The sequence below is a fragment of the Acinonyx jubatus genome, chromosome C1 (assembly GCF_027475565.1).
Source record: "Acinonyx jubatus isolate Ajub_Pintada_27869175 chromosome C1, VMU_Ajub_asm_v1.0, whole genome shotgun sequence".
In the NCBI taxonomy this organism is placed as follows: domain Eukaryota; kingdom Metazoa; phylum Chordata; class Mammalia; order Carnivora; family Felidae; genus Acinonyx; species Acinonyx jubatus.
The window spans coordinates 122,023,759-122,038,659 of NC_069381.1; the positions used below are offsets into that span (position 1 = coordinate 122,023,759).

Genomic DNA, 14,901 nt, shown 5'->3' on the forward strand with positions numbered 1-14,901 from the left:
ATGTTAAGGAGCTGCAGTGACCCCGAGGGTAAAAATAAACATGTCTGTTAAAACAAGCACCACCAACACCAGAAAATAGACATGAAACAAGATGCCACAGGAACATTCTTTTTCCTTATAACAGGGATGTGTTAACTTCATTATTCAGAAACCTTTGATTATCCTTTTCAAAAGTTTTTTTGGTTGAGTTTAATTTTCAAGGCTGTTAACCACTTGATGCCAACTTAATTATAACAAGCAAGTAACCAACCCATAATGTATGAGGCCAATTGTTAGTTTTACTTTAGCTTCACTTTAGGGTTGGACTTCTCTGCTCATTTGTAACTTCCTGAACCAGGAAGGTTCTGTACAGTCACTTGCTTTTCCTCAGCTGGTGTCTTTGTTTCCCTGTTTGCCATGGAGGCTTGGGGGAAGATATTTATGACTTATTATCTCAGTATTAACAGCGCCCTTCAATAATTTATGAAACTGGGCTCTTGGATTTTTAACCTTGAAGTCCCTCTGATTGTTGTTCTGAAATGCTAAGGGCTCAAACTTTAATCATCAGATTCTTGCACAAAAATTCACTCAAAGGTAGGAAAAACAGGGTTGCTGGTGGCATGATGGGTCCAGATGGGGTGGGCCAGGAACACCTTATTCTTTAACCCTAACTTCCCTTTCACCTGTTGCCAGAACATGGCATTCTCTTCTATAGAAAATATCCTTGTTTGGGGCACCTGGGTGGCTCAGTCAGTTGAGTATCCAACTCTTGATTTTGTCTCAGGTCATGATCCCAGGGTCATGGGATTGAACTCCACTTCAGGCTGCTCACTGAGCATGGAACCTGCATAAGAGCTTAAAATTCTCTCCCTCTCTCTCTCTCTCTCTCTCTCTCGCTCTCTCTCTCTGCCCCTCTCTCCTACTTGTGCTTGCTAAGAAAAAAGAAAAAAATCCTTGCACTAAAATGTAGTTACACTCTTATATCTCAGCATTCAGTAAACCCAAATATTCTGGAACATCACAGACATCTTGAATTAAACTTCAGGACATCACTTGCTAGTGTGTGTGTTTCTTTCCCTTTCCAAAATGTGATAATCATTTAGGATGACAATGCATTTCAGTGTTCACTTTAGGCAAAAGAGAAGGTGATGTTCAGGAAATGGAATTATCCCTGTTCTTTCTCTAGGGGATCCTGGAGGCATTGTGCCCGATTTTTCTGATTTTGTGCATGGATTTCTCAAAAGGTGATTTGGCAGACACTATAGCTGGCCACCCAATAGCCACCCTCTACCATCTTCCTTATAGCAATAATGACCATGAGACCATGTTCTGACCAATAAAAAGTAAGCAGAATTCTCTTGGGGAACTTGGGGAGAGTAAAGCTGAAGACAAAAGCTCCCGATGCTATTCTTTCTCTTTAACTTAAACAGAGAAGTCACCTTGTGACCAAGAGGTAACAAGTCTGACAGCAAAAACCCAAGACGCTTAGGAAGTGAGAGGGCAAATGAAGAGAACCGTGTCTTTGATGGCATCACTGAGCTATGGGAACAACTCCAGGACCACCTACATCCAGACTACTGGTTAGGTAAACAATAAATGTCTTTATGGCTTAAGTCCCTGTTACTTGCCACCAAAAGCATTCTTCAGCAATCCAGAAAGTGACGTCTGGGATGCAGGTAAGAGAAATCTGCCTGCAGCAATGGCTGGTTTATTCTTTTGAAACTGTGCCCCATAGACTAAAGAGGGGAAAGCACAGTGCTTTATTTATTTAAATATAATTTACTGTCAACTTGGCTAACATACAGTGTGCTCTTAGTTTTGGGGGTAGATCCCCATGATTCATCCCTTACATACAACACTGTGCTTTCTGATGCCTGGGAGCTATTGCAGCCGCTTCCTTGAGAATGGCACCCGGGGCTCAGGACAATGATATTAATGATAGTTAATAAACAGAGCAAGAACACAAACAATTAGTTGGCTCTTAGAGTTCAGTGAAACACAGTGTAAGTATAAGGCAGACAGTAGGAGAGCAAAAACATGGTCTTTTTTTCACATCCCGTGTTTCCCTCTATGGTTTAGTCTGTCCACACTCACGGGTTTAGAAGTATGTCCCCCAGCTCAAAGTCTGGATGGTTTCTCTCTTGAGGAGCATACCCATTTGTATTTCAAATTTGCATTGGTGTATGGGAGGGATCTATGGGCGGGGGCAGAGGTCTGCCAGGGGAGAACGAGTATATGACTATGTGTGGGGTGGGTTACTTTCTCCCTTAGGAAGTTCACGATCAAGGTGGATCTCCACTGTGCAACAGAGTTCCTAATAACGTAAACCGCCAGCTGACCAGATTGGCTAAGTGGTGTCCTGTCCCTACCTGGCTTGATTACCAAACTAGCTGGATGTTTAGGAGGGAGGTATATGTGTTTCTTTCCAGAAAACACTCCTATGCAGAGCACAGCCAGATTAGCCTCAAAAGTGAGCTGACAAACTAGAAAAACTGGGTTTATTCTACTTTGGAGTTGTTCCTTAAATGATAACCGTGACTAACAGGCATCAGTTGGTTTTTTCTGGTTTAACTGAAAAGCAAATGGTATATTAAGCTTAACTTTGTTGTATTTTTCTTCTTATGCTAGAAATTTAAACTCCCTCATTTCTGGTCTATTATTTTGTAAATACCAATCAATCTATCTGTTTTTGCTTGAAACTTGATTTCTTCAAGTACACTCATTCAGCAGGTATATATTGTGTGTCTTCATATGAGTGAGAGAGTCTAGGTGTGTGGGTGTAAGAGAGACAGAAGGAGGGGGGCGGTGGGGAGTATGCGAGGGAGAGAGAGGATGAGCACAGCATCCTTTCAGGAGCCCTGTATCCAGAAATGAAAACCATGAATGGGCTCTAGTGCATGAAACTGAGGTTCAATTGGATTAGGAAAAGTACTCTAAAAACACTGAAAGGCTCTGTTGCCAGGCACACTGCTGGCTGGAGAATGCGGAACAAAGATAAAATTGTCAGAACATCCTGTCTCCACCTACACCAGGAAGGTCAAGTCTAAGATGCTTGTCCAAGGGCTCAGGTAAGCAGGGGCCCTGGCTGGCTTTTCCACATAGAGCCAGTTTTAACAGGGGTTGGTTTAGTCTCTCTAGATCTTAACCCACTCTTAGGTAAAATGCCTGCTTCCACCTTACTTTATTCTTCTTTCCCTCCCAAGAGCCAGTGCCAGGCTGAGTAGAAAGTTGTTTGACCTTTCAAACAAAGTTAGCTAGCTCTTCCCTCAGTAGGGGCAGCTCCTCCCACCAGCTGCCTCTCCCTCTGAAGGCAGGGAAATTCTCCTAAGAATCGGGATTGGCTTTGAAGCCCAGATCTCTTTGCACTCCTAGTTTGGATGTCTTCACTGGGTGGAAAACTAGCCAACCTGCCCAGCCTCTTGTTATTTCCGAACAGATTCTCTGAAGTTACAGGAGACCCAAGTGGTTTGGTAGATTTTGCATAAGCAATAAAACAGTGCATAAAACACACGGCCCAGTGTCACTTAATATACCTGCTTCCGCAGACGCTCTTTGAAGAAGCCTCAGCGGAGGGCATTGTAAACTGCTATGCACATTCGTATTCATGCCGAGCACAGCATGCACGGGTACAGCAGCCGAGTGCCGCACGCCTGGCGCCACCCGCCTCTGGCACTGTCTCCAGTCATTCCTCTGCTCCCGCCAACAAGTCCAAGAAATAGAAAAACATAAAAAGCTATTGTCCATGTCCAGTGAGAAATGAAATGCACTGGACCAAGTATCACAACTTCCTTAAAATAATACAACACTTCATCACTTGTGCATCTGGATCCCTCTTCGTGGTTTGCGAAGTCATAAAACTCGAAATCGACATCCTGAACCATCACGCTTTTTTCTATTTAAATGCATTCCTTTAAAAAAGCAATTTATTAGCAGCTCTCTATGGTTTCACCTTATCTAAAAAGCACTTAATTCAGTTCATCTCCTGCTTTGCTTTGTACTGTTGCAGGCAATCAGAAGATTGGAAGCAACGTATTAATAAGAGAACATGCCCCGAAGCTCTGGCCCATGAAAACAGCTCCTGAATCACAATGTACCCACAACCCGAAGTTCACCATGGACAGAAAGAAGTAATGACATATATCATAATTCTTTTTATTTGTAGGCTGATTCATCACAGATTTGGGTGAAACTCCTAAGTTATAGACAAGACCTTTTGTAGAATGCGCAGGGAAGGAAACGTATTATCCACTACCAGAAAGTCTCCTCTCCCCAAAATACAATCACTTCTACCACAATGAAAAAGTAAGGCAAGGAAGAATCCAGCCTAGTTTTTAAGGAGGGAATAACAGAGGGGGAAAATGGAGTAAATGGTACTGCCTACATAAAAGCTATAATCAATGATTTGGTTTGGGAGAAAAAAGCCAGACTTGCACAAGTTCCCTGAGTATTCATTGTGGATGACCTAATCATGCCAGAATCCCATTGCCTTAATAAAAATGCCTTCCCAGAATACGTCTCAACCCGCTCTACCCTCAAGCCTTCTCAAGGGAAGAAAGAGAAATGGACTGCTCAAGATGTTTAAGGCCTCAGGAAAAAAAAAAAAAAAAAAAAAAACAACTCCTTTCTTTTCATCTGTAAAATTATAAATTTAAGATCTCTTCTAGCCTACAAAGTGCGTGATTCCTGAAAACCCTGGCCTATCAGTGATGCTGATCAGGGATGGGCAGCTGGGATCCTGATAAGAGCTTCAGGCATTAGGAATAGTGCATCCAAGTGCCTCAGAATTCTTGTGTTAACACAAGCCAATTCAAGATCCCCTCATGAAGAAGCAGATTGACTCTTTGATAGACAATGGGTGGAAAGCCCAGCACTTGGCACATAGGTGCTTGATGAACATGAACTCCTTTGCCCTACAGTTCACTGGAATGATTTGCTCTTGGCACAGGTTTTTAGTCCAGCTCAGTAAATTGGCTAATCATCCCATGGAGTTTCAAGTTCACAAACCACCCCATCTTATCCCCTCCATAATTTAGGCATTTTCCCAACTTGAGCTTTCTCTTCAGTTCTTTGTACAAGCAGAAGGAAAGAGATCTCAAACTGAGAGGCGAAATGGATGAATTTAAAAAGTATTACTATAAGCAAAAGAAACCAGGCACAAAAGGCCACATACTGCATCATTCCATTTATATGAAATGTCCAGTAGAGGCAAATCCATAGAGACAGAAAGCAGATTAGCAGTTCCCAGATTAGTGACTGCTAATGGGTACAGGGTTTCTTTTTGGGGGTGATGAAAATGTTCTGGAATGAAATATCTATCTGGAATTAGATTATATTTACAATTCTGTGAATATACTAAAAACCACTTTAAAAGGGTGAATTTTATGGAACCTAAATTATAGCACCAAACTTGTTATTAAAGAATGCCCCAAAATAGCATTATGATGATTGCAAAAATCCTAAGGAAGGCAAAGGACTTGAGTTTTAGTCCCACTGGATGTGTGGCCCTGAGCAAATTGCTCAACCTCTCTGCATCTCAGATTCACCCGCTATTAGTTAGGATGTTATCTCACTGTGAACCTTCAGGCTAATTACAAGGATCTTATTGTAAGGGATCAAAGGTTACATTCAAGGGCGCTCTCAGTCTGCAAAAGGAAGAAATAATATGCCAAGTAACCTAGGCTAAGACCTCTGGGTCATCTTCAGAGACAGGTAGAGATAGGAGATGAAGCAACTCTGTCAGGTTTCTACTTTCAGGATCAATTTCTAAAGATGGTTATAATGACAGCAATCCTCAGTGTCTTGTATCTCACAAGAAAACAGCTGGCCTGTTCCTATATTTTACAGGGGAGGAAGCTCAGCCCCTGGGACATTAAGTTACATCTTCTTGGGGAGCCTGGAACATGGGTGTTTTCTCTTCCAAAGGAGCTAAGTGGCCTTCCCACCCAACTAGTAAAAACCCCAGGGGCTGGGTATTGAATCTGTAAATAGTGTGATTAATACTATGCCATGTTTGGGACTTAGAACCTAAGACATTCAATCATTTTAGAAATTTGAAAGAAAAAAGAAAGGAAGGGAGGGAGAGAGGGACAGAGGAGGAAGAGGAGAGAAAAAGACTCAGGAGACAGGCAAGAAGAAGAAAGCAGGGGCGGAAGGGGAAGAGGGAGATAGAGGAAGCAGGCTGTAGATTTAGATCTTTCTGTTTCAGGAATATACAAGGGAAGCAGATTTCCTTTTCCAAGTTCAAAGGAAACGGTGTGTTTTGTTTTCATACTCCGTTTCATTTTTCACTTGGGAAAAAAACCCAGCTTTGAAGCCTCTCTGTTTAAATTCATTAGGAAAACCATCAATGATGGAAGCTTTCATGAAATTGTAGTGGGAGGAATTAGTGTTATGGGAGAGCTGGATCAATCTTCAAACATTTTAGCTCTGGAGTTGGGAGGTCCGCATTGGCTGCCTCTTCAGCTGGAAAGTTAACATAAACAAATGCTTCACATACTGGAGAGTCCAAGGGACTAATGACACTTGATATTTACTTTCCAAATACTTCCTTAACAGCCAGCTATGCCTGCCACCTGAAAAAGATGGATGCTTCTTGAGAGCTAAGTGACCAAAGTGACCAGCAGAATGTCTCGCCTCGAAGAAAAAGGTTCTTTTAGTGGCCTGCCAGAAAGGAGGTAGTGATATTGACATGCAATGCACAGAATCTTTTCCTGTGTCATTCATAACCTGATCAAGTTGGACATGGAAACCTTTTCAGCATAGCTGTGTTAATGTTTGAGAAGATCCTTCTTGGCATCTGAATCTTTCTTAAAGTGTTGCAACCTGTTGGACTCTCCTTAGCAAAGTTAAAATAGGGAATTTGTTTTTGACTTCTGTTTTTCACTTCATTCTCAGAGCATACTCCATAGCACAAGTGATTGATTCAAAATGGATTTGAAGGTGACAAAGTAACCACTACAGGTGGGATGCAGGAGAGGACAGTGAAGACGACGGAGGAGAAGAAATGATATGGGGCAGACAAGAGGGCACTGGAAGATTAACAGATACTACGGATGCTCTTAACAAAATCGTTCTGGGAAAAAAGTTAGAAAATGTCTTCGTGCATACAGTGTAATACAGATTAAGTAATTTATGATCTGACTGCAGAGAAGGATGACTTTTTATTTTTCTGATAAGAATTATATAGGTATATGCAAATGAATACAGGCAAAACTGTAAAAATATACACACATTCATGGATATGCCATTGTGTGTGCATCTGGGTGCACAAACATGCATATGTGCACCTTAAATAAATGAATCCATGTGCAAAGGAATTATGATATAATATTGATTAGCAGACTTCTTCCTGACAAGTCTACCCCAAGGACAAACTAAAGCCTATTTTTTTTTTTAATTGTGGTGAAATAAGGAGTGCATAGATATAAGAACACAAAGGCCACAGTTAGCTTTTCATTTCTACAATGGAAACTGTAGTGGGTGACTCCTTGTTTTAGGGACATCAGGTCCTCACTTGCTATCCCTTATTTAGCTCGTAAGAAAATAAGGCATAAAATTAATCTATCCAAGACATGCAACCATCCCTGCCCAACTTAATGAGTGACTAACTAATCCAAAAGAAAAACAGCCATTACTTATACAGCCATAACGTAGATGCAACATGGCATATAAATCAGTAACTCTTGTATTGCAAAACAGACAAATAGATTAATGCATGTTGCAAAAGATGGGTGAAGAGATCGATTAGGTTACTGATTCAGACCATGAACTTTCTCTCAATATACTGCATTTAACTTTTAAATAAGGTTTAGGAGAACCTGTAACATTTTGCTCACTGACAGAGCTATATTTTACTTAGGGCAGAAATTGGCTAGTCTATAAAAATTAAATTATGCCCCTTTCACTGTATCTAGTCAAGAGGAAAAACTCTAATTACAAGATTGCACTGTCAAACAAATGCAAATTCACATTCTTTATATCCTGGTTTAAAAATTCATATGGGGGGAGCTTCTATTTTGAAATGAGAATCAATATTTGAAATATTTTTCGGAACGCAGTGATAAGCAAGAGCAAAAGAAATGTCATTATCAAGGGTGCTGGTAAGTAGAAGCTAACTCATTAAGAGCAGAGCTTGCTAGAACAAGTCATTCGTTATGCAAACATTTAAATATCAATTAGTAAGGACAATGAATGAAGGCTCTCCTTCCCCACAGCCTGGTGTCTTATAACTCCAGAAATGACCAAGGGGACAAAAAGCAGTGGAAAATCTCTGCACCTAATAGGAATGCCACTCTGGGGAATAGGTAAAGGTTAATTTTAAATGTACTTCCCAATTGAAAATTAAATGTACCTGCCTCCAAATTCATAAAAGCTGAGTTTGCAGACTTAATCCAGAAAGGACTAACTAAAGACCTAGGCATATTGCATCGCTGGTATTTTTTGGAAAGAGAATGCCTTTCATCACTGCTTAATGTCAAACTTGCTTGGTTCATTAAAATCTCTTCGTCTGTTAAAACTGTGCTTTTCCTCGACCTGTGAAAAAATGCCAATCCATACAGCACTCAAACTTTAAAAATCCTACTGGTTGGTTCTCATATTCATTTAATATCAATTTCATGGCCTGTCCAGTCAACCAGTTCACAAAGCCCGTAAGGTGAATATGGTGGACATGAAAACCATTTAAATATTTAGCACTTTGCTTGCATTATCTTCTCAGGCAAACCTGGTGTTATATTTTGCTAGAAGGTGCTGGCTCAGGAAAGCAGGTGCATCTTGGGGAAAGTCTGCTGGTGGACATAGAGCAGAAGCGGAACTTTTCTGGCTGTTGTTTCCCTCCTCTACAACACAAACAGGTTTTTTCAGACTTAGGGGATCCCACAGTCACTTGGGGAGCTTAGCAAAGACCCACGGCTGGGTATATCACAGACTAACTGAACTGGCCACTTCAAGAGTGACAGGAGACATATGGATTTCAACAAAACTTCCAGGAAAAATCTGACGTGCACCCTGAATTCTGAGTCAATGGGCCTTTTCAGTTTTCATACACTAAGATTTTCAGAACAGGTTATTGATCCAATGAAAATAATAATAAATCTAACTTCAGTACCTAATACTATTACGTAACAGGTATGACCTTCTTTCTCCAGAGTGGAAAGACTGAAACTGCAGAATTAATCACTGGTGCGTTAGGGGTTAGGGAAACCAGGACTGCAAAAGAGGACTACTGGATTTCATGAGACACTCTGTGTAAGACCCAGGCAAGTAGCTGCTGTGTTCCCATGTTCCCATGTAGCCCATGTTCCCAGGACTGTGATGCTTGCATTCCATGTGGTGACTTAACAATCCAAGTCTTAGCTTGGCTCTCCATCCCCGTCAGCATCAGGAGGGTTAAGCGTCATGTCTATTCATTGGTCTAACAAGTACATGGAGACAAAAATCCAAGTACTTTGGAAGGAGCAGATCCCCAAACATTGCTCTTTTGACACAGGAGCATGCATTTGGCTAACTTTACTGAATTCAGGCTTAGAATGTGTGTTCTTCCCCCTTATAACAGGCTTTTCTTTGGAGTCCAAACTGTGTCTGTTTTCTAGACTTCTCAACTGGTATTGCTTTATTATTTCACTCTCTGTGTACCCTTTGGCTTATGGTCTATGGCTGGAGAAACCTAGTTTGGAGAGAAGGTATCCACTTGATCCAACTAATAGCAATTTCAGCCCTGGAGACTCTCTGTGCTAAAGGTTCCCCTAGGTTAAGACAGGCATTATAATGCCCCCTCTGCCTTTTTTTTATAATGTTGTTTAGAGGACAGAATAAAGCAAGATGAAGAACACCACTATGAAAATGGAGTGTGTGGTATTTATCTTACATATACTTCTAGAGAGGAAGAAACATCTCTCTGAAAAAGGACATCTCTTCTGGCTATAGTTTGGGTTGTATCTTTTTCTTTCCTTGTCTCAACCATATCCCAGCTCATAAAACAGGATACCCAGGTAAGCATTGGCCCAGAGGATCCAGAGGAAGTTCCTAATGTGTCCACAGTTTATCCCTATTTTTTTCTGGCTCTAAATTACCATTTGAAAGAAAGCTGCAAATATTTGGCAAAAAACAAAAACAAAAAAAAAAAAACAAAACAAAACCCAAAAACAAACAAACAAAAAAAAACGGTAAAGCGTTCAGAGTGATTCCAACTAAAATTGCAGCAGTACCTCTGGAAAAAGGGCAGATTTTACAGGTAAAATCCTCAAGAATGAAACACAAGGAGAAAAGAAACAACTTACCAAAATCATAGTTATCAATCTTAGCTACAGAATCGTCACTAAATTTTATTTTGCTTTTGTAATAGCCCGAATCCCATGACAAATGACAGAACAATGCATGCTGCTTTTCTTGGGACAAATTATTCTTGAGAGCAATTATGTATCAGACTCCCCAAGAGAGCGCTTTCCGTGGAAAGAATTCACACCTAATGACCTAAAAAGAACAGCTTTTAAAACTGCGCACACATACCCTCTCGCCACACATTGATGAGCTAGCTATCTGCTCATCAAATATCTGTGCGGTTAGTAGCAAGGTATTTCCAGGCCCTTCTCTGAGAAGAAACTACTTTTCCAAGGTGCTGCCTTTAAAATTGTAGCCTTTGCATTCATTTGCTAGTAGGTTAAGAAAATCACTTGACAGATTTAATCCCTTCAACCAAAAGCTCTGGGGGGCTATGCAGTTCAGCCAACAAAAGAGGAACAGAACTTCGGTTCACTCCGTATACCCCATGATGCGATTTCCCCTCTTGTTAATATCCTGAAAATGGCAAGGTCTAGCATTATGGGTTTGATCTTGGAATTCAAAGTAGAGTTCCATTCCTTTCCCCAAAGTTCCAGGTGCACTTGTAGGGGACTTTGATTTCTGGTAAGGCTATTGGGAGTGGCTGGGGAGTTCCACATCAGGGAGAAAACTCTGGTCAGCTGAAGTAAGTGAGGTTTGCTCTCACAGGATGCCCTCCTTCTCCACATAAAGCCCAGCACCTTTCATCAGCCAGCTAGCAGCTAAGCTTGTGGGGCTGGAAACTACATTCCTTTGAACATTTTGGCAATTGGTGCCTGGAATTTGATGCAGTAGCTCTAAAATTAAATAAAGATCCTGTAGTGTTCTTCTAAGAAATATGGCGTGGCTCTATGACAAAACACATTTTTCAAGCTCTGACCTCTGGGAACTTCAACTAGCTTCATATTTCAGGCTGACACTGCTCACAGGCTACTGTCTAGTTGCCCAAGCCGAGCTGGTTATCCATATATTTTCCAGCCTCCTGATCAGCTTTTAGTAGAGAGAGATGAGAGGAGTAAATAAAAAGAGGAGAGCCACTAATTTAAATGCACTTCCCCTCCAGAGTCCCTTGGGGAGAAGCCCTGGTAATTAACTCTAATGAGATTAACTTGGAACTCTTCCTTTTGCCAGCATTGTAAAAGTAAATCTGTGGTAACAAGTGTGTGTGTGCATTAAATCAAAGTCAGTCCCCTTTCTTGTAATTTAATGCCCCCCGGCCCCCCACCTCCCACTCCTACCCCTACCCCAGGCTGGAGGCCGGTGAGCGCTGCTTGGTTCTTACCCGCACTTTGCTCCATCACTTCTTTCTGACACATGTCTTGAACATTCACCGTGCAATTCACTATAAACTCAGGGGAGGAGCAGTCGTTGTTCAGCTGGAATTCTTCACATTGGTAACACTGGATTTGCAGCGCAAAGCCTGTGGGGACAGAAGCAGTCGGATTTAGATCCAGCCCTCACAGAGACCACCCCAGAAACCGCGGCCCTCCTCTGCCCCAGCCAGCCACGGATCCCGACCTCTGGGGGTCCTTGGGCTCGGCACCCCTGGGTCTCCAAGAAAGGCGTATGCGGCTGAAGCCCGCAGCCGGCGGCGCGGACACCGAGGGTCCTGCAGGACAAATGAATTCTGCCGGCGACCCCCAGACCAATGCTCCAGAAACAAGAGAGCCCGTCCGACACCACACCTGGCCCTTCCGCCACGGAAGTTGAGAGGCCGGGTACACAACTCGAGAGCGAAGTAGCTCCAGAGACATGCTTCAGCTCCAGTGTACAGCTAAGGATTTGCCTAATTGTTAATTGGTTACAAATTGCTTAATTACTGTTTTGGCACCATTCGCGGTTGCATTTGCAGACGCCTTTTTAGTTTTAGTTTTTGTCGTCAGCGTTCCTGTGCTGTGGCTCCGAGGCTCCCTACGCGACCACCCAGGAACCCAGGAGGAAGTGCCAGACGCCAAGTGCTGCTGCGCCCCGAGTCCCCGGCCTTTCTTCGGGACAGTCCCCGCAGCAGCGCTGGGCGGGGAGGCGCAGCGTGTGCAAGGGGCGTGTGTGTGTGAGCGCGCGCGCGCCCGCCCGAGCCGCGACACCACAACCTTTTCTTCTTGGCTTTCAGGGCAACCGTTTGGCTAGGGTCCGGTGGGGGTCCCCGCTCTGCAGCGCTCGCTCGAGAGCCGTTTGCATAATTCAGAGGACCGAAACGTTTTCGCATCTCGCAGCGTTCCAGCCTGGCTGCTCTGCCTGCATCAATGAGCTCCTGTCTAGACCTAACACCCCCTGCTCCCGGACCCCCGGGCTTCTTCCCAGCTCCACAACGGCGGCGCTCCGGGCGCTGCAACCTAGCCCCGGCGCGCCCGGGCCACAGGCTGCCCAGCGCTCCCGTCACCTGTCGGCGGCGCCACTCCCACGGGTTGCTGGAGACGCCTGTTAACTTGGTGGGGTCAGGGGCTTTTTATCACCCCCTCTCCGTCGGCAAGGCCCCAGCACATCTCGGACCCTCCGTCCTCCCCAGATCAGCTTCTTCTCCCGCAGCCCGGGCATCTGCAGCTCGGGTCCCACAAACCCATCGCTCCCGCCTCTCCTCCTGGAGACTTTCCCACATCGCGACTCCGGGCACCAGCACCCGTCACCGCCGCCAAACTCCCGCTGGGCAACCCCTGCGCAGCCCGGGCCCGGAGGTGGGTGCCAGAGGGGCGAAGGGGCAGACGGGTAGATGGGGTGTGCTCGCCTAGCGGGGCCGGTGGTTTCTTCGTCTCCCTACCTTGAAGCAAGAACAATCCGCAAAAAGTTGCCGCGATGCCGAGGACCCACATCCTCCCGGAGCCGCGGAACCGGGAGAGGGCAGGCGCAGCAGAGGCGGCGACCGCGGCGGAGGCGGCCCGGGCCGCAACGGCTGTGGCTGACGAGGCTGCTGGGGCCCGCGCTCCTGCCGCCGAGGCCACCGCCGCCGCCACGAGGAGCCGCAGGTGCCGCCGGCGGCGCCAGCATCGCCCGTGCCGGGACTCCCGGCTGCGGGTCGCTGCTCCTCCCGCGGGCGCTCCCGGGCAGAGCGCGGCGCCTCCGGAGTTGGCGGCTGAGACTGGAGGAACTACTGGCGAGCCGGAGCACCCAAAAAACTCTCGTCTCTTCTCCCCACCTCCCACTCCAGGCACCACGTGACGGCTGCCGAGTTGGGGTGGGGGTGGCGGGCGAGGAAGGCTGGGACCGTCTTTTCAGGTCCCCACCCCCTTCCTATCGCCCTCCTCTCCCGCCTCCGCACGTCCCCAGGACAGGGACGCCAGAAGGAGAGGCAGAGTGTAGTTTTCCAAGGTTGGGAGGCTTGGAGATTGAAGAAGCGTGAGGAGGGCGCAGCAGGTGCCGAGGGGACTGGCCGGGCGCTGACTGCGGGACCTGCGAGGTGGGGTCGTAGGACCGCGTGCCCCACTAGCCCTCCGCGCCCTCCGGGGCTGGTCCACCCAGCTGGGGTTGCTGGGAGGCCCGCATTGGGAGCCCAGTGCAGGGGGCGGCTGGCTAGAGGGGCGCGTGCTCCCCTGAGTAAGACGAAGTTGCACACCTGCAGGCTCCGTGAGGGGGCCGGCGCAGCTGCGCCTTTTCTTCCTCCTAGAGGCCCCTGGTTCAAGACCAGGCTTGGCTTCAGCGGCCGCAGAGCGGGCGGGGTGTGGTGAGGACCCTGCCTGGACAGGCGCCGTTCGCCCCGGGCGGCCCTCCTTCCGTCTGCCAGCTCGCCCAGCTGGAGGAGGGTGCAGTGACATCAAGCCTAGCCTAGGACAGGTTGGCCTCCCGGGGACGACTGTCGCGAGTTCCCACCAGAAAGCAAATCGGGTGAAGAAGGGAATATCTTTGCTCTCCTTTCCTCCCAAAGGCCGGGGATCTTCATCCAGCTTTTCTCAAAGTCACGGGTTATTAGTACGTCCTCCCAGGTCCTCTCCTGCATCACGCTTTCCCAGCCCAGGAGTCAGTCGCAGGCTGCCCTGCGCCTCTGTTTTAAGACCCCGTCCCATTCCCCCTCTCTCAGTCAAGCGACCCACCTTGAATACTCCCGGGACGCCACGGGGCTGAGTTCGTCTTCCTTGGAGCGGAGCCTTGCAGCAGGTGGTGTGGGAGCCTCGGCGCCCCCGCCCCCAACCCCGCACGTTGCCACCCTTCCCCCTGAGTCCCTGGGGAGAACCCATTTCTGTGGAAATCGCTTCAGAAGCTTAGCTCCTCTTCACCGCCTGCCCTTCCCGTCCCCGCGAGGAAGCTCTCTCAGGCCAGGACGCTGATTATTTATTTTCCCATCCTGCCAGCGGAGCAGGTCTGGAAATGGGCTTAAATGACTTTCTTGTAATTCCTCTGCAGAGATCGTTCCATATCTGCCTCAGGCTCCTTCTCTCCCTTTGCCCCCCCTCTTCTTTTCATTTCTAGTTGGTTAACCCCTCGGGGAGACTGAACGCTCTGACCATTACACCCTTGTCTGCAGACCCTGATCTTACAATTGGCTGAATTACTATCTCGGGAGCAAAGGGGGCCAGTTTATTTATTTCTTCCGGAAATTGATTGTCTGGAGCACGTGTGAGAGCAAACAACTGGGCCAAAGGATCCTTGAACAAGTTCTTTGCAGATTTCAGAGGG

At 46.1% G+C, this 14,901-nt stretch overlaps 1 protein-coding gene across 1 annotated transcript in view; it reads right to left on the reverse strand.

Annotated features, from left to right (window-relative positions):
• LYPD1 (LY6/PLAUR domain containing 1) overlaps nt 1-13,389 on the reverse strand; it is a 37,210-nt gene extending 23,821 nt beyond the window's left edge. Inside the window, exons 1-2 of the mRNA XM_027055927.2 lie at nt 13,052-13,389; nt 11,579-11,716 (exon numbers count right to left, since the gene is read on the reverse strand). Of these exons, the coding sequence (XP_026911728.1) occupies nt 11,579-11,716; nt 13,052-13,103 (190 nt within the window). The 5' untranslated portion in view covers nt 13,104-13,389. The remainder of the gene's footprint in view (nt 1-11,578; nt 11,717-13,051) is intronic.
• Nucleotides 13,390-14,901: the final 1,512 nt, after the last annotated feature.